Below are 17763 nucleotides of genomic sequence, written 5' to 3'. Positions count from 1 at the left end.
AGTATAGTGTTCATTTTTCTATGATAAATATTAGAAAATGACCTGTCTTGCTGATGCAATCTGGTTTTGTTTCATCATTGTTGTTTTGCCAGCATTACCAGTTTCAATGATAAATGGGCAAAATGTTAACAGTAGATTAATCTGGGAAAAGGGTTATTGGATTTTTGGGGAACTCGTCTTATTCCTGAAACACTCCTCTGTGTTCTGTATCTTTGAAATTATTTCTAAATAAAAAGTTAAAAAGTTAATTTGAAGCTTATGAGCATACATGAAAATATGATGTGCTTGTCTCTACATGGTGCATGTTTTTTTGTTTGTTTTTTAACATCCATGTCAAATATGTTCTTCAGTTACTCTGCAGTTCTTTAATTTTGCTTTGTCACATGATGAACTATCTATTAACTTATGTTTCTGTTACTTTCAATGTTTGCCTAAAGGTTGTCCTCCCTTGTCACTTTCCTTCATACATTTACTGTACTTTCAAAATCGTGAGACTGTTTCCCCCCACAGAATTCAGAAATCCTTCTCCATGTTTTCAAACACTGACAGTATATATATTTTTTCTATTGAGACTACCAGAATAATGTTTAGGTTAGTCTACCTTAATTTAGATTCCCTAAAATGATCAGTTCTTTTCCATTTTGGACAGAATTGTAACAAATATTTGAAAGTCCACATTATGCCTGAGGAATATGGACTTCTACAGAAATGACCAAAGGTAAAATGAGTTATCTCAGCTTCAGCTCTGAAGACATTTCAGATTTTTCCAGTAAATAAATGCATAGAACAAATTCAGATACGTTTTTGTCTGGAAAAGGCCATGTCATAATCTCTGCACTCTCTGTTGTGTTCCTCACTTCTTTACATATGTGGCAAAGATCCATCTTTGAGGAGTCTTCTGTTTAACTTTATTTCACAAGTCATGAAGCTTCCGTGCTTCTTAATTCACACTTTTACAAAAACAGCCTTGAATACACAGTGAAATTCAGAGGGAGGAAAACATCTCAATTTTTCAAGAGATATAAAATATTCAGTTTGCATTCTATTCAAATTTAGAACAAGGAACACAAAGTGCATTTATAAAGAAAGATAAGTACATGGTATTTAATTCTATGCCCACTTTCAGGTTGAAAAAGTAGTAAAATTAATAAGACAATGAGATTTTTTTTTGTGGCCCAGTGGTAACAAACCCAACTAGTATCCAGGAGGAAGCGGGTTCAATACCTGGCCTTCCTTAGCAGGTTAAGGACCTGACGTTGTGGTGAGCTGTGGTGCAGACTGAGGATGCGGCTCAGATCCCCCGTTGTTGTAGCTGTGGCTGTGGCCAGCAGCTCCAACTGGATCCCTAGCCTGGGAACCTCTTATGCCAAGGGTGCTGCCCTAAAAAGCAAATAAAAAGAAGACAAACAGGAACGGTAAAAGGTAAGAGGGAAAGAGTGTGAGGAGAGGAGAGAAAAAAGAAAGAAGAGGACAAGAGGGCAAGATAAATTCAATACAGGAGAAAGGACCTGGCAGGAACAGTCCTGTAGTTATCCGAAAAGAGAGATAAAGACAGGGGGAAAGGCTGACTGGATTGACACAGAAAACAGGAAATATATAATTTCTCTATGTTCAAAAAGGATATTTATTGTATCAGCACAAATAATAACCTTAGATTCTTTGCAGTATTTCAACAGACCTCCTACATAAAGGGTGTTTTACTTACTTCTGCCACGGGTCTCCATAAAACACTCAATACTTCAATGTAAATTAAACAAATTTATTCCCACTGTTCATTCTCTCCTTCCCCCCCACAAATCCTTACCTTTTCTTTATCTTTAAAACCCAGTTTATAATTCATCATTTTTAGTTTTCACTATATTTCTTTAAGTGATATCACCCCTTTTTTCCCTGTATTTACTAGGTGTTAGGCTTTTCAAAGATAAGAGCTATAGGCCTTATCTTTCTTTCATATTCTCATCATTCCCTTTTTCTCATGACCAACAAAGGCTCTACTTCAAATTTATTATTAAAATAATTAATCTAGGAGTCCGTGCTGTGGCGCGGTGGCTTAATGATCTGGTTTGTCTCTGTGGAGGCACCAGTTTGATCCCTGGCCTGGTTACAGTGAGTTAAGGATCAGGTGGGTGCTGCAGCTGGTGGCGTAGGTCACAGCTCTGACTCAGATTCCATCTCTGGCTCAGGAACTTCCATATGCTTTGGGCGAGGCCAAAAAAGACAGAAAAAAAAAAGTAATCTAGTGGCTTCACTAGCACCCCAAAGAAAGGATAAAGTGACACTTACAGAAGAGAAATATGGGGAGAATAAGTCTTTGGAGAGAAAATCCCAAGACATTAATGCCCAAGATGCCACTGGGGAGGTTTATACAGCATTCAGTCTGTTCTCTGGCCTTAAGAGATGAATTCGCTGAGATTCAGTCTTACACCCAGGTATAAGCTGTTTCCAATAAAATGGGTGTAAGAAGTTTGAACAGCTAGAATTATCCTCTCCATTCAAGGAGACAGTAAACACATCTGATCTCTGATTTTTGGATATCCTTTTTAAACCAAAAGTTTATTACAAACTATATAAAGACATGAGGGCAGGGCAAATTGGCTCAGAGTAAGAAAAAAGTGGGCTTAGATTAGAGGAAGAATTTTCTAAAGAAAAGGGGATAAGACATCCCAGGCGGGGAACTTCTTTGAATCCAGGCTGTGAAAATGACCAAGTGCAACAGCAGGCAGGCATGTTAACTAGTAAAGCTTTGAATTTCTTAATCTATTTGTGTGAACATTTTTGCTTTTTTTTTCTGGTTTTTGTTTGTTTGAATAGACTCTCATTGCATTCAAGTATAGGTGTCTGTTTTAATTAATGTCTGAGTGCCTACGTCTGTTTTGTGGTGTGTGTGTGTAACAGAGATAGAGAAAATACAAAGAGAAGAAGAAAGTGAAGGAGAGAGAAAAAACTAGGTGAGTAATCTCTTAATGTATATCAAAATTGGTCATCATAAAAAGGCAAGCTCTAGTTCTAGTGTTTAACAGTATGTTAGTTTGCACCTAGCGTTGCATAATTACATAACTCTGCAGTAGTAGTATTTTTAGTGGAAGAGGGACGATGCTATTATCCAGGAAAAAATAATTTTCAAAACTGTACTGTGAAGTATTTACTTATGTAAATCCCCAAACCCTGATGTGTGCATTGGTCACAATGTCCTTCAACTAATGATTCTTGAGATTAATCCTCTTCCCTCCGTTATCAATAATTCCATTTAGAATATTTCTTCTATATCCATATTCATGGAATGCAGCTCCTAGACTCTTTTTTTTTTTGTCTTCTTCCTAAACTTTTTTTTTTTTTTTGTCTTTTTAGGACCATACCCTTGGCACATGGATGTTCCCAGGTTAGGGGTTGAATAGGAGCTATAGCTGCTGGCCTACATCACAGCCACAGCAGCTCAGATCTGAGCTTTGTCTGTGACCTACACCACAGCTCACAGCAATGCTGGATCCTTAACCCACTGAGCAAAGCTAGGTATCAAACCCATGTACTCATAGATACTAGTTGGGTTTGTTAACTGTTGAGCCAAGATGGGAACTCCTAGACTTTTGTATTCTTTCACCGATTCTATAATTACTTAAATTTTAAATACTCTTTATTGATGGTAATTGTAAGAATCACTGGTATCTCTGAAAGCAGTCTATGACAAAAATTAATTGCTAAAACAACTGGCCCTTTATGGCTAAAAACTGTCTATTTAATCACAAATGTTCATTGCTTCCTTTTGCTGTTGCCATGTCCTCTGGTAAAGTGGAGGAGTGTTTTGTGAATTTAACATCACATTCAGGGGAATGTTGTGGATAGTTTGTGGGTTAGAATGCTTAAAAAAAAAGATGAGTCTAACCTCTTGAGGGTAGTTTTTGTTGACAAACATTGAACAGGTAATCATTATTCATTAGTTAATTCATTAAAAATAACATAAAAAATATTCCAGATGCCATTTTAGGCACTGGGTTGCAGTAGTGAACAAAATAGACAATGGTTTTTGGTTTTTGTTTGTTTATTTATTTATTTATTTATTTATTTATTTATTTATTTTTGAGGCTGCATTTAAATAAAAAAAAAAAAAGATGACATGTATAACAAGGAGTCCCTTCGTGGTTCAGTGGTTTAAGAACCCAACTAGGATACACCAGGATGCAGGTTCGATCCCTGGCCTCACTCAGTGGGTTAAGGATCCAGCGTTGCTGTGAAGTGTGGTGTAGGTCACAGAGGAGGCTTGGATCCCGCATTGCTGTGGCTATGGTGTAGGCTGGCAGCTGCAGCTCCAATTCAACCCCTTGCCTGGGAACCTCCATATGCCGCTAGTGTGGCCCTAAAAAAAAGGCAAAAAAAAATGTGTAACAAAATCCAACATACCAGATTAAGTGTCGTTGATAACAACATAGCAAGAAAGATAACACAGTATGCTTTTTTTTTTTTTTTTTGTAATTTAACATAAGGCAATCAAATAAATCCATACTGTGGGAGTAGCTTTAGGGCAAAGATCTGGAAGAGATGTGGGAATCAGTCATGTAATTTATCAAGTGTAAGAGTGCTTCATATAAATGGCAAGATGGTGCACAGACCTTGAGATGAGAGTGTAATTAGTATATTCTAGGAATAGCACAGAGATCAGTGTGGCTGAGTAATCAAGGCGTAGGGTGGAAGTGGAAGCCTAAAGCATTAGGCTTGTATTTAACAGAATAATCCTGGATGCTGTCTTGAGAATAGTGTGGAAATAAGATTATTCCGATAATCCAAATGAGGAATGATGGTGGTTTGCACAAACAGAATCACATAGGAATTAGTAAGAAAGGGATTTTACACCTATATGCCTGAAACAGATTAGGGTGCAATTTTCCTTTCTGTGAAGTCCTGTTGCGGGTGTTGATATCAAGATTGTGCTAACCTTATAAAGGAAGTTGAGAAATATTCTCTTTTTCTTTGTTTAGAAGAATTTGTGTAAGTTACTGTTATTTCTTTCTTAACTAATTGATAGACTTCACCAGTGAAATCTGGATTTGTTGTTTCCTTTTGGGGATGATTTTAAATAGCAGCTCCAATTTCCTATATAGCTATCAAACTATTCAAATTTTCTTTCCTTTACTGTCAGTTTTAGAAATTTATTTTGGTTTGAAGTAACTTGTAAATTTCATCTAAATTGTTAAATTAATTGGCATAAAGTTGTTCATAATAACCTTCTATAATTTTTAACATTGGTAACATCTATAGTGATAAGACCTTTCGAATTGATACTTTGAGTTCTCTCTCTCCTTAACAGTCTTGCTGGAGTGTATCAGTTTCACCAATATTTTCAAATAACTGAGTTTTGATGTTATTGATTTTTATTTATTGCACTTTCATTTTCTATTTTTCTTTCTTTTGGCCACACCCTCGCATGAAGAAATTCCTGGGCCAAGGATTGAACCCATGCCATGGCACTGAGGGGAGCTGCTGCAGTGACAAAGCTGGATGCTTAACCCACTGTGCCGCCAGAGAACTTCCTGGATTTCTCCTTTTATACATGAATTATTTAGATGTGTCTTGCTTCATTTCAAGCATTTAGTGTGTTTCTGGATGTCTTTTTCTTATTGTTTTCTAATTTTACCATAGTCAAATAATATTTTTTGAATAACTCAGGCTTTTGAAATGTTTGCATCTTTCTATAATTTTTTTGAATTTTTTTAAAAAAGACAACCTATGCTTGATTTTGTAAATGTTCAATGTGTACTTAAAAATAGGAATTCTTTCTTTTTTCCCATTGACGCATTCTATTCTACATAGTCCTAACATCCACCAATCGTAATCATTATTGCCTCGTAGAGTCATTTTTCACCTTTTTAAAGTCATTTTTCCTTGCACATACACAGACACATCCATTCTGGTGGTCTTTGTTTCTTTCTGCAGTTCCATTCTTCTGCTCAGAATCTTTTCCTACTGACTAAAGAACTTCCTTTAGTGTATATTTTAATGTAGTGATAAATTATCTCAATTTGTATGTTCTCTTTTTGTGGGTGTGACTTCTTATTGGATTAAGTGTTTATATATGTAAATCAAATTTGTAAGTTCATATTTTAAAATTCTTATTAACTTTTTTGGCTTTTTCTTCTATTAGGCATAGAGAGATGTGTTAAAAATTGCTACTATGATTGTGGATTTGAATATTTCTTTATTATTGTTATCAACTCTTGAAGCCATTTTATTGGGAGCTTACATTGGACCATGATATTCTGGACCAATCATTAGCACAGGAATCTTAGCGTGTTCGGGGGCGGGGGGGGGGGGAGGTTATTAGGTAGTTTTTTCAGTTCCTCTGTTCAAGGGCTCCCTCTTCTGTTACTAAGGCGGTGATTATTTTCTTTTACAAATAGCTGGGCTTTGTTCTTCCTACATTTATTATACCTTTTTCTTTCTGTTCTCCTCAATGCTTATGCCTTGTTTTGTTCTAATTCCTCTCTTCCCTCCCCCATGTAGAAGTTTTCATAAAATGTGGGACACTGTTTTCTGGGACTGAAAATTGGGGGAGGTGTTTAAAAAATTCTTCTCCTGTTAGGACTTTTCACCATGTCAAGTTTTTCACAACTATACACACAGCTCCACCACTATGCTGCAATATTGTGACTACTGATCTTAATTACATTGTTTTTACTCCCTCTACTTACACAATATTTGGAGTTTCTGGGTTTTATGTTTCTTAGTTTTACTGAAGGTTTAGGTTTTTAGGAGGGATATGTTAATTTACCTAAGGTTTTATCACCTCTTAGAAGAAAAGAAGAAATCCTCACTAGGCTACATCTATGTTACTGCCAGAAGCTAGAATCATAAGCTGAACGATGAGTAATCTCTTCATGTTTTATTTATTTATTTATTTATTTTGTGTTTTTGCCTTTTCTAGGGCCTCTCTGGTGGCATATGAAGGTTCCCAGGCTAGGGGTCTAATCAGAGCTGTAGCCGCCGGCCTACACCACAGCCACCACAACTCGGGATCCAAGCCGTGTCTGCAACCTACACCACAGCTAACGGCAGCACTGGATCCTTAACCCACTGAACAAGGCCAGGGACTGAACCCTCAATGTCATGGTTCCTAGTCGGATTCGTTAACCACTGAGCCACAATGGGAACTCCTCTTCATGTGTTTTAAATTTGTCTGACCTCTAATTCCTGTAAGTAAGTAATCATCTCCTAAGTAAGATTATAATCATGCTTTAAATGTATACTTTTAAAAAGTGCCCTTTATTGGAGTTCCCTTGTGGTGCAGTGGGTTAAAAAATCCAGCATTGTCACTGCAGTAGCTTGGGTTGGCCCAGGAACTTCTGAATGCTGTGGGTTCAGCCAAAAAACGTGTCCCTTATCTATATCTGATTTGTTCATAATATGCTGCTTTTATTAGTCTAATGTCTTTTGACTGCTTCAGAATTTATTTGATACTTAGTTTTCATTAATTTTCTGGCAAGTAAATTTAGCTTTACCACTCCTAAATATTCTTCACATTGTAGCTAACTTTTAAACTCTTCCAAATAGCAAACTTGCTTTACTTACCCCCCCGCAGTGTAAAATTAAAAATTCAAAAAAATTAACTCCTCGTTATTGTTGTATTTGCTCCCCAAAGCAATGGAGAATGTCACCACAGGGAATGAGTTTCTTCTACTTGGCCTGACTGGTGTTCAGATGCTGAGGCCTTTCTTCTTTGTGATTTTCTTGATGGTTTACTTGATAAACTTGGTTGGAAATGGAGCTATATTAGTGATTGCTATTTTGGAACCTAAACTTCATTCTCCTATGTATTTTTTCCTGGGAAACCTTTCCTGTCTGGATATATGCTACTCTTCAGTGACACTGCCCAAAGTCCTTGTAAACCTCCTCTCCACTCGCAGGGCCATATCCTTCCTAGGCTGTATCACTCAGCTCCACTTTTTCCACTTTCTGGGCAGCACAGAGGCCATCTTACTGGCCATCATGGCTTTTGATCGTTTTGTGGCCATCTGCAACCCGCTTTGCTACACTGTCATCATGAACCCCCAAATGTGTATTCTTTTGGCAGTGGTGGCCTGGATCACCAGCTTCTTTAATGCACTGATGCATTCTCTCATGACTGCACGCCTGAACTTTTGCCACTCCCACAAACTCAATCACTTCTTCTGCGATGTCAAGCCGCTTTTGGAACTGGCCTGTAATAACACACTGCTCAATCAAAGGCTTCTTTCTGTTGTCACAGGCAGCATATCTATGGGAGCTTTCTTCCTGACTCTTCTCTCCTACTTCTATATTATCTGCTCCCTTCTGTTCAAGAATAAGTCCTGCAGAATCCTCCACAAAGCTTTGTCCACTTGTGCCTCCCATTTCATGGTCGTTTGTCTTTTCTATGGACCCGTGGGCTTCACATACACTCGTCCTGCCTCAGCCACCTCCATGAGTCAGGACCGCATGGTGGCCATCATATACAGCGCAGTCACTCCAGTGCTGAATCCACTGATTTACACTCTTAGGAATAAAGAAGTGATGTTGGCGCTGAAGAAAACCTTTGGGAGCAAGTTGTTTGCATACTGCCAGCAGCACCACTGAGATTAAGAGACTTAAATCTGATTTCCATCAAGATTTTTATCTCTTCACTGTAATAAAAGGTTTACTTGATTTCTACTTTTCCTTCAGGAATTTGCAGCACCTATAAATATAGTCTGCACTCAATTGTGCATAATGATTATGTGTTCAATTTTTATTCATCTAGTCATTTATCGAAGACATAGTCATTGAACATATGTCATGCAGCACAGTAGGTGCAAGAAACACAGGAGTGAGCAAAAAAATTTCATGATCTCAAGTTCCCTGGTGGTAAGCAGATTAAGGAGCTGGCATTGTCACTGCTGTGGCTTGGGTCGCTACTGTAGTATGGGTTTGATCCCTCATCTGGGAACTTCCACACGCTGGCCTGGGAACTTCCGCATGCTGCAGGCATGGCCAAAAAAAGAGAAGAAAAGAAATTACACAATTTCCTAAAAGTTAAAGTTTAGTGTGATAGGGGATACACAATAAACAAGTTCATAAGTACATTTGTAAGGTTAATTAAGTGCTCTGACGAATAAAAGGAGATCAGAAGGATAGGTAGGGATGAGGGCAGGCACCCACTCTGTAATAAATACCTTATCTGTTCTTTGCCCTGGGTTTGGGGAGTCAAGATGCTAAAATTCTTGGCACTTCCAAAGGTATAGAAGTGTATTTGTTATTCATGAACCACTTGGATTACATCTGAGTTTATGCTCATAAGGTGACTCGTGGGGGGCTCCAGGGTAGCTTCAGGATGGGGCTGGTCAGGTTAGAAAAGACCAACCGTATGATCAGAGGTTTGGGATTGCGTTTTGGAGATATCAGCCTGACTCCCAGAGAGAAGGAAGGCTGGGCATTGGATGATACCCCCCAACACTGGTGAAGATGATGTCTACTCAGTCTACAGATTCTAATGCTAATCTCTTTCAGAAACACCCTCACAGACACACCCAGAGAGAAAAATTTATCATCTATCTGAGCATTCCTTGTCCCAGGCAAGCTGATTTAAAATTAACCATCACAGAGTTGCTGTTGTGGCTCAGCAGGTTAAGAACCCAACTAGTATCCATGAGGATGCAGGTTTGATCCCTGTCCTTGCTCAGTGGGTTAAGGATCCAGCATTGCTGTGAGCTATGGTGTAGGTTGCAGACATTGCTCAGATCTCATGTTGCTGTGGCTGTGGCATAGGGCAGCAACTGTAGCTCCGATTCAACCCCTAGCCTGGGAACTTCCATCTGCCCCAGGCATAGCCCTAAAAAAGAAAAAAAAAATCTGAGACTGATAGTACATGTCTCAGTTGCATCTAGATGCAGGACAATAGGAAGCCAGACTCTCAGGCAGCATCTTTTAATGTCTGCCTATAGACTTCCTCAGGGGAAGTCTGTGAGATGGATGTTTCAGTCTGCTCCTCTTTCACTAAGCCCTGGAGTGGTAGACAGTTAAGAACAGTTTCTTTGCTTGTAACTGTCTGGTAAGCCCCTGGCACAAGGCCCTCTGGCCATTAGTGTGTCCTCCGGGGGTCAGCAACAAAAGCCAGGGCACCAGCAGGGTACATGCATTTCTTTCTTAGAAACCAGAGATTTAGGGGAGGGCAGACGTGTAGCATGAAGCTTACATCTGTTGGCCTCCATGAGCTCTGCAGAGGATTGCAATTGGCCCCTAGGTGTGTGCTAAATTAGAAGCCTGCTTCTCAGTCTGTAGCCTTTAAGAAAAGCAACTAAGGCCCTTTTCTCAGAAAGACTGGTATTTCTGTTTGATGTGTCTGTGCTCTGCCATGGGGGCTAGCCAATTAAGAACTGTTTGTTACAGTCTTATGGGACCTATAAATATGAGCCCTGCAGGTCACCAGAGCATGACAATGAAGGAATGTTCCCTGCATGGTGGGATATGCTGGCGAACTGAATGAAGTGGAGAGAGAACCCAAAGATAATGTCTGCCAGGCCCCCCATCTATGGAGAGTGTGGCATTTGGTCCCTAGATGTGTATTAAATTAGAAGACTGCCATTTAGGAGTTCTCTTGAGGTGCAGGGGATTGAGGATCTGGTGTTCTCACTCTGGCGGCTCAGAGTCACTGCTGTGGCAAGGGTATGATCCCTTGCCCAGGAAATCCCACATGCTGCAGGCATGGCCAAAAAAAAAAAAAAAAAAAGGACTGCCCTTCAGTCAAACTTTTAAAATAAGCAAATATGCCTCTTTTAGGTAAAGACTGGACATGTAGAGTTCCTGTTGTGTCTCAGTGGGTTAAGAACCTGACATAGCCTCTGCGAGGATTTGGGTTCAATCCCTGGCCTTACTCAGGGGATTAAGGATCCAGTGTTGCTGCAAGCTGTGGCATAGGCTGCAGACGTGGCTCAGATCCAGTGTTGCTGTGGCTGTGGTGTAGGCTTGCAGCTGCAGCTTTGTTTCAACCCCAAGCCTCGGAACTTCCATATGTTGCAGGTGCAGCCCTAAAAAACAAAAACAAAAAACAAAACAAAAAAACAACTGGAGACATTTCAGTCTGCTGTCTGTGCTGAGCCCTCTTTGGGGAGGGGGTCAATAGCCACAGTGAGATCATATGAGCCTTTTAAGAGAACTGACTCTTACTTCTTTATAGCCTTGTGGGTCTCATGGATGCAAGCCCTGTTGGTTTTCAAAGCTAAATGTTTGGGGGCCTGCTCCTCAAGGGGAACTCTTTAGAACTGGGTGCCAGATGTGGCATCCAAACTCTTCACTCCTCAATGAGAGGCTGGGAGTGGTGAGTCCCCTCCTGCTTGTGAGGTGCCATCCTGAGGAGGTGGAGTGTCTGGCCAGACTGTGTCTCAGCCTCTCTACCTGATTCAATGTGGGATTGGCCTCATTCATCTGATGTGTAGGAGCTGTTCAGCTAGTTCCTGGGTTTCTTTTTCTTTTTAAAGAAGAGCGATAATTATGAGGTGGGCTTCTTGCTTCTGACTGCTGTGTAGGACGGAAAAGGGGAGAAGAGGGGCCAGGAAAGGACTGTGGGAGTCGACAGGGTCTGTCTGATGTGTGGCACTGGCTTGGCATTGGGTCTCAGGGCATTCCTGAGGGAGGCTGAGCTGGGCAGAGGGTGGGCAGCTGCCATCAGCAATTGCAGGTCTTCAGGCCATGTGATGATCGAAGGGAGGCGAGTCCATCCTTAGAGGAGGTACCTGTGTGAGGCGAGCAGCTGGGGTTGGGGCACCTGGAGAGAGTGTGATCCCTTTGATGCCCAAGGAGCCTGGGAAGTTCTTGAACTTGGCTCCATTCATGGCCAGCTTTCTGCTGGGAAAATAATCTGGTTTTCATTTTTCTTTTTATTAAAGTATAGTTGATTTACAGTGTTGTGCCAATTTCTGCTGTACAGTGGAATGCTACTCGGCCATAAAATAAGAATGAAATAACCTGGCTTTCTTTTAGAGGGAATTTTTCCCTCTGTAGCTGTAGATTAGGTGTGTCCATGGCAGGAAGTGAGTTGAGGACCCTCCAACTTTGCCATCTTGAACCAGATCTTCCCCTATTCGTTTTTTGTTAATTTAGAATCAGCTTGTCAATATCCATGAGAGAAAACATATTTTGAATTTGATAAAAAGTAATCTTTTTGCAAGTGTCATCTCCAATAGAGCTGGATAAAATTCTAGATATGGGACTGAGGTTTCCAGACCATGATTCTTTTTTTCTTTTTACTTTTTAGGGCCACACCTGTGGCACGTTTAAGTTTCCAGGCTAGGGGTGGAATCAGGGCTGCAGTTGCTGGCCTATGTGGCACCACAGCAAAGCGGGATCTGAGCCATGCCTGCAGACTACACCACAGCTCACAGCAACGCTGGATCCCCAACCCACTGAGCGAGGCCAGGAATCAAACCCATGTCCCCAAGGATATTAGTCAGATTCGTTTCCTCTGTGCCAAAACAGGAACTCCCCAGACCAAGATTCTCAACATCGCAAGCTTTCTGCTTCTTGCAAAAGGGCCTCATAACCCTTATTCAGAATTCTTTTTAGCCATGATTATCTGTGTGTGTAATCAGTCAGTAAGATTGCTTTCATCATTGTCATCTGTTTACAGATGAGGAAAATTGGGGCCCAGAAAGGATAAGTAACATAACCAAAGTCACACTGCTAGCAGAGCTGGATTCAAACTCCAGGGCATCTTACTCCAGAGTCTGTGAGTTTCATTGTTTGCATCTATAAACTAATCATTATAAAGAATTTTTTGGCTAAGGCAGATTTTAAGAAAACTCTCTGTCAATTTTTCCTCCATTCACAGCCAGGATCTATTTTGAGTCCAAGAAGATAATGTATCTTTCATTTTTGGTAGATATAAAGCTCCTATTTTGTGGTGGTTTTCTTTTTGTATGACATTTCTCAAGTTAAATAATTTACCTTCTTTTGCCAAAATGTTTCAGTTTAAACTTTATCATTTTTTAATTCTTTTTTAAATGATATTTATTTTTTCCATTATCGCTGGTCTACACTGTTCCGTCAGTTTTCTACAGTACAGCAAAGAGACCCAGTCACACATAACTATATACATGCTTTTTCTCACATTATACTACATCATGCTCCATTAGAAGTGACTGAATATAGTTCCTAGTGCTATACAGCAGGATTTCATTGTTTATCCTTAATATATATTTCTCTAGATAATGACATCTATTGTATTCACACATTGTTAAGAGTTTCCACTGGTAGAGTTTCCAACTGTATCTTTTTAAAATTACTATACTTATTCTTTTCTTCAGTCTTTTAGTGAAAAACTGGCTCTGAATACTACTTTTCTCCCTCGTTGAAGGTAAAAAAACGTTCTCAAAAGGACACGAACTGATCAGATGATTAATTACTAAAAGAGACAAATAGAGAGAATAACCCTTTGAGACGAGATCCCAAGACATCTATGCTGAGAACATCTCCAGGGAGAGTCAGAGGGGATTCATCTTGTTTATTTGTGGTGGGAATGGGGGTGAAGGCCAAGTGTTCTGTGGTTCATTCTTACACTTAGGTGTACGATGTTTGTCATATAAGACTCTGAGCAGCTAAAAGCTTTCTGTTCATTTTATTCAAATCCTCACAGCTCTGATTCTTGGATTTCCTCATGCACCAAAACCATGTATTTATTCCGGGTAGGTACACAAAAGAGTGAAGGATAGGATGAATGGGCACAGACAGTAGGTAGAACAGATGACTTTCCATTCGATGGAAGAAGCGTTCTTGTTTTTTTTTTTTTGTCTTTTGTCTTTTTTTGTTGTTGCTATTTCTGGGGCCGCTCCCGCGGCATATGGAGGTTCCCAGGCTAGGGGTCAAATCGGAGCTGTAGCCACCAGCCTACGCCAGAGCCACAGCAATGTGGGATCCGAGCCGCGTCTGCAACCTACACCACAGCTCACGGCAACGCCGGATCGTTAACACACTGAGCAAGGGCAGGGACCGAACCCCCAACCTCATGGTTCCTAGTCGGATTCGTTAACCACTGCGCCACGACGGGAACTCCTGTTTTTTTGTTTTTTTAACAGAAGGGGATTGAGACCATTGGAAGGTCTGAGTGAGAGTAACTGGGGAATCTGAATTTAAGCTGTGGAAATGACAGGATCTGGGGGCAGTGGACTTCTGGCCCAAGTTCTTAGCTGGAAAGCTCTGACTTAATCTGTTGGGTCATGGAACTTTTGTTTAAAGTTGATATGGACGCATGTATGCATTTTTACATGTATCCTTTGGAGTGTTTTTTGTTTGTTTGTTTGTTTGTTTGTTTGCAAGTGACCAAATGCCCTATGTAAAGAGTTGCCTTGTTTCTTTTACTGCTTCTTCTGCAATGAAAATTATTTAACTAGTCCAATATGGTCATTGAGTTTGTTTGCCATCTCTGGTATGGCAATGCTTCAATAAATACCATGGCAAATCCATGATTTTTGACATTTGCCAACACATCTGAATGGCAGTCTAGGAAGTGGAATGGCTAAGGTAGAGTCTTTGAGATGTTTGTAATTGAGAGTCAGTGCTACATGTCTGTTAGAGGTTAAATCAACCGACACCCCCCGTCTGTGTATGTTTTTGCATCTTCGATAGATACATTGTCTTAAATGTTTTGATCTTTGTCAGAATAACAGATTGTATTTTACTTTGAATTTGGATTTCTGTTTTGGATATTTGTGTATTTTTCTCAATAAAAATTATGTTACAGTTTTCATTGCTTCAGGTGGGAATGTTGCACTGCAGTTTTTCTGTTTCACTCCAAATATTTTTTCAAGTGAGCTATAGCTGCTTGAGAAATCATGAGAAATCAGGATTTTCTATTTTTCTGGGTTTTTTTTAAATTCTGCTTTGACGTGGATGCAGACTTTTTTTCTATTTATTGTTTGTCTATGACTAAGTTGCATTTGGGGGGCACGTTATTAGTAGGGTGTTTATATGGGAAGGGGATAGGATGTTTTTTCCCAGATTTTTGGCTCATTGGTCCCCTCCTCTGTTGCAACAGTTTTACTCTCTCTCAGTGTGAGGCACTCTCTTTCTAGGACTGATTATTTTCTCCTGTTTCCAAAATTCTCTTGTCACTGAAACTTCTTAGCATTGGGGGTGGGGGTGGGGGTGGGGTGGGGGTTTTCGTTCTGCATAAATAGCCCTGCTGCTGTGGTGCCCTCTTGTGACTGCAGACACCAATTCTGCTGATTAGTGTTCCCTCTGCCTACACATTATAGGAAGTTTGTGGATTTTAAGAAATGTCTTCTAGTTTCCTGGAGAAATTCAGGCTGTAGGGAAGGTACTCTGTTTTTTTGGTTGCTTTTTGCTTCTTGGTTTTTGGTTTTTTTTTTTAGAGGCGATTTAGAACTATTGCTGTGCTTCTACCCGTACCCAGAAAGGGGAACATTGCCTATCACATCCATTTATAAATGTTTAAATGTTTACAAATACATCTGACAAGACTCTTATTAGCTACATTAGTTTTAGTGCTACGATGGGGCTAAAATGGAGTCCTGTTCTCTTACTGTTATTCACTGCCTATCTGCTTTCTTCTCTGTGATCTGCTTTATAGGTTGAACTCAGCATTCTATATATGCTTCTTAGTTCTATGCAGCGTATAGATCACAGGGTCTCTGAACTGATCCCATATTCTGGTTCCTAGATGACGTTGCAAGTGAATTTAACTCCAGCATTTCCAACCCCTTTGCTCAGCATGGATCACCCTCCTGTATTTCCCGGTGAGGAACTTGCTGCATTTAGCCTGTACAGTCTACTGGAACAGGTTTACTAATTGTCACCGTCGTTAGCCTTCTCAAAGCAATGGAGAACGTCACCACAGTGGATGAGTTTCTTCTGCTGGAACTGACTTCCAATCGGGAGCTGCAACCGATCATCTTCATGACCCTCTTGGTTGTGTACATTATAGATCTGTTTGGAAATGGGTCCATATTAGTGGTCGTCACCTCAGAGCCAAGACTCTACTCTCCCATGTATTTTTTCCTGGGAAATCTTTCTTGTCTGGATATCTGCTATTCTTCAGTGACACTGCCCATGCTAATGGCAAACCTCTTCTCCCCTCACAAGGCCATTTCCTTCCTAAGCTGCATCAGTCAGCTCCACTTCTTCCACTTTCTGGGCTGCACCGAGGCCCTTTTGCTGGCCGTGATGGGCTTTGACCGATTCGTGGCCATCTGCTACCCGCTTCGCTATGCTGTGATCATGAACCTCCGGGTGTGTATTCTCTTGGCAGCTGTGGCCTGGATCACCAGCTTCTTTTATGCTCTGATGCATTCCGTCATGACCGCACGCCTGAACTTTTGCCACTCTCTGAAACTCAGCTACTTCTTCTGTGATGTGAAGCCCCTCTTAGAGTTGGCCTGTGGTGACATTCGGCTCAATCGATGGCTCATTTTTATTGTCACGGGCAGCTTATCTATGGCAGCGTGTTTTCTCACTCTCCTCTCCTACTTCTACATCATCACCTTTCTTCTCCTCAAGCACCGGTCCTGCCACATGCTCCGCAAGGCTCTGTCCACTTGTGCCTCCCATTTCATGGTGGTGTCTCTCTTCTATGGAACTGTGGGGCTCACATACATCCCCCCTGCCTCTGCCACCTCTGTATCACAGGGACGGTACGTGGCTGTCATACACACCACTGTGACTTCAGTGCTGAATCCACTGATATACACCCTTAGGAATAAGGAAGTGAAGTTGGCTCTGAGGAGAGTCTTTGGGAGGAAATGGGAGCTGTCTGTCTAAAGAAAATCGCTGGCAATACCAGAGGAAATGAGAACTGTGTGCTCTCTTGATGACATTTATTTTCTCACCTAGACTAACTTGGATCCATTTCTTGAATTCTGTTTTCATTTCAGAAATTTGTGCCACTTGTAGGCGTGGTCTTCACACACACGATTCCAATTATCCTTTAGTCGTTCACGCAGAGTATTTTTTCAACAGGGAATGTTCACTTTGCAGTGGAAATGATCCCTAAGTTTATGACATGAGGACATGGATCTTTTTTCACCTGAGAAGCTGGGCAAACAAAAGCTGAAGAAGTAACTGCGTGTCTCTTTCTGAAAGTAAAATGCATGGAGTAAAAGGCAGAATCAGCATGCCCTGGTGGGTGCTCTTTTGCAGGGTTGGGTCAGTGAAAGCCTGTTTCATAAACACCACTTGACAGAACGTGGAAGGAAATAGTGGAGTGAGTCATGCTGGTATGTGATAGTTTATCTTGATGCAGACGTGACAGTGAATGGAGGAACAATGGTGTGGAGTGTTGGTATTTTACGGGAGGAATACAGCGTGTCCCAGGTGCCTGGAACTCAGTGGGTAGTGAAGAGAGGGGCCGGAGATGAGGGCAGAAAAGCGATGGTAGTCAGGTCTTGGCATCCAGTTGGTCAGCTGAAGGTTCTCCGCACTTACTCTGGGTAATGAGCCTGATAACGGGGCCCTTGAGCCAGGAAGTGACTTCCTACAACTTCTGTGGTGAAAGAATCACAGTGTTACTCTCTTGAGAACAGAGAGTAGAGGAACCAAGATGGAATTAGTTAGGATCCCTTATCATCCTTTGGATGAGAATCAAGGGCAGCCTAGGCCAGGGTAATGGTGGTGGAGACTGGAGGAGCAGCGAGATTCTGGATGTATTTCGAACACTCAACTTTCAATATTTGCCGATAGCTTTGATGCACAGTAGGAAGATGAGAGGTATCCCAGATGATGATTAATTTTCAATGTCTATGTTAGTGCCCAGAAATGCCTGAAGTACAGTGAGAT

At 40.8% G+C, this 17763-nt stretch overlaps 2 protein-coding genes across 2 annotated transcripts; both read left to right on the top strand.

Annotated features, from left to right (window-relative positions):
• Positions 1-7629: 7629 nt before the first annotated feature.
• On the top strand, positions 7630-8580 carry LOC125136362 (olfactory receptor 12D3). Its single transcript, XM_047797125.1, has one exon. It carries the CDS (start codon positions 7630-7632, stop codon positions 8578-8580), a length of 951 nt encoding a protein of 316 aa, XP_047653081.1.
• Positions 8581-15810: 7230 nt separating this feature from the next.
• LOC125136392 (olfactory receptor 12D3-like) lies at positions 15811-16765 on the top strand. Its single transcript, XM_047797160.1, has one exon. It carries the CDS (start codon positions 15811-15813, stop codon positions 16747-16749), a length of 939 nt encoding a protein of 312 aa, XP_047653116.1. The 3' UTR covers positions 16750-16765.
• The last annotated feature ends 998 nt before the right edge of the window (positions 16766-17763 follow it).

Source organism: Phacochoerus africanus, chromosome 9 (genome assembly GCF_016906955.1).
Source record: "Phacochoerus africanus isolate WHEZ1 chromosome 9, ROS_Pafr_v1, whole genome shotgun sequence".
Lineage (NCBI taxonomy): Eukaryota > Metazoa > Chordata > Mammalia > Artiodactyla > Suidae > Phacochoerus > Phacochoerus africanus.
The sequence above is the reverse complement of the archived record's forward strand: the minus strand, read 5'-3'. Positions and strand labels throughout refer to the sequence as shown.

What these genes read in the sequence shown, in the direction of transcription:
- LOC125136362 (XM_047797125.1), top strand. Translation starts at nt 7,630, where the DNA reads ATGGAGAATGTCACCACAGGGAATGAGTTTCTTCTACTTGGCCTGACT.
- LOC125136392 (XM_047797160.1), top strand. Translation starts at nt 15,811, where the DNA reads ATGGAGAACGTCACCACAGTGGATGAGTTTCTTCTGCTGGAACTGACT.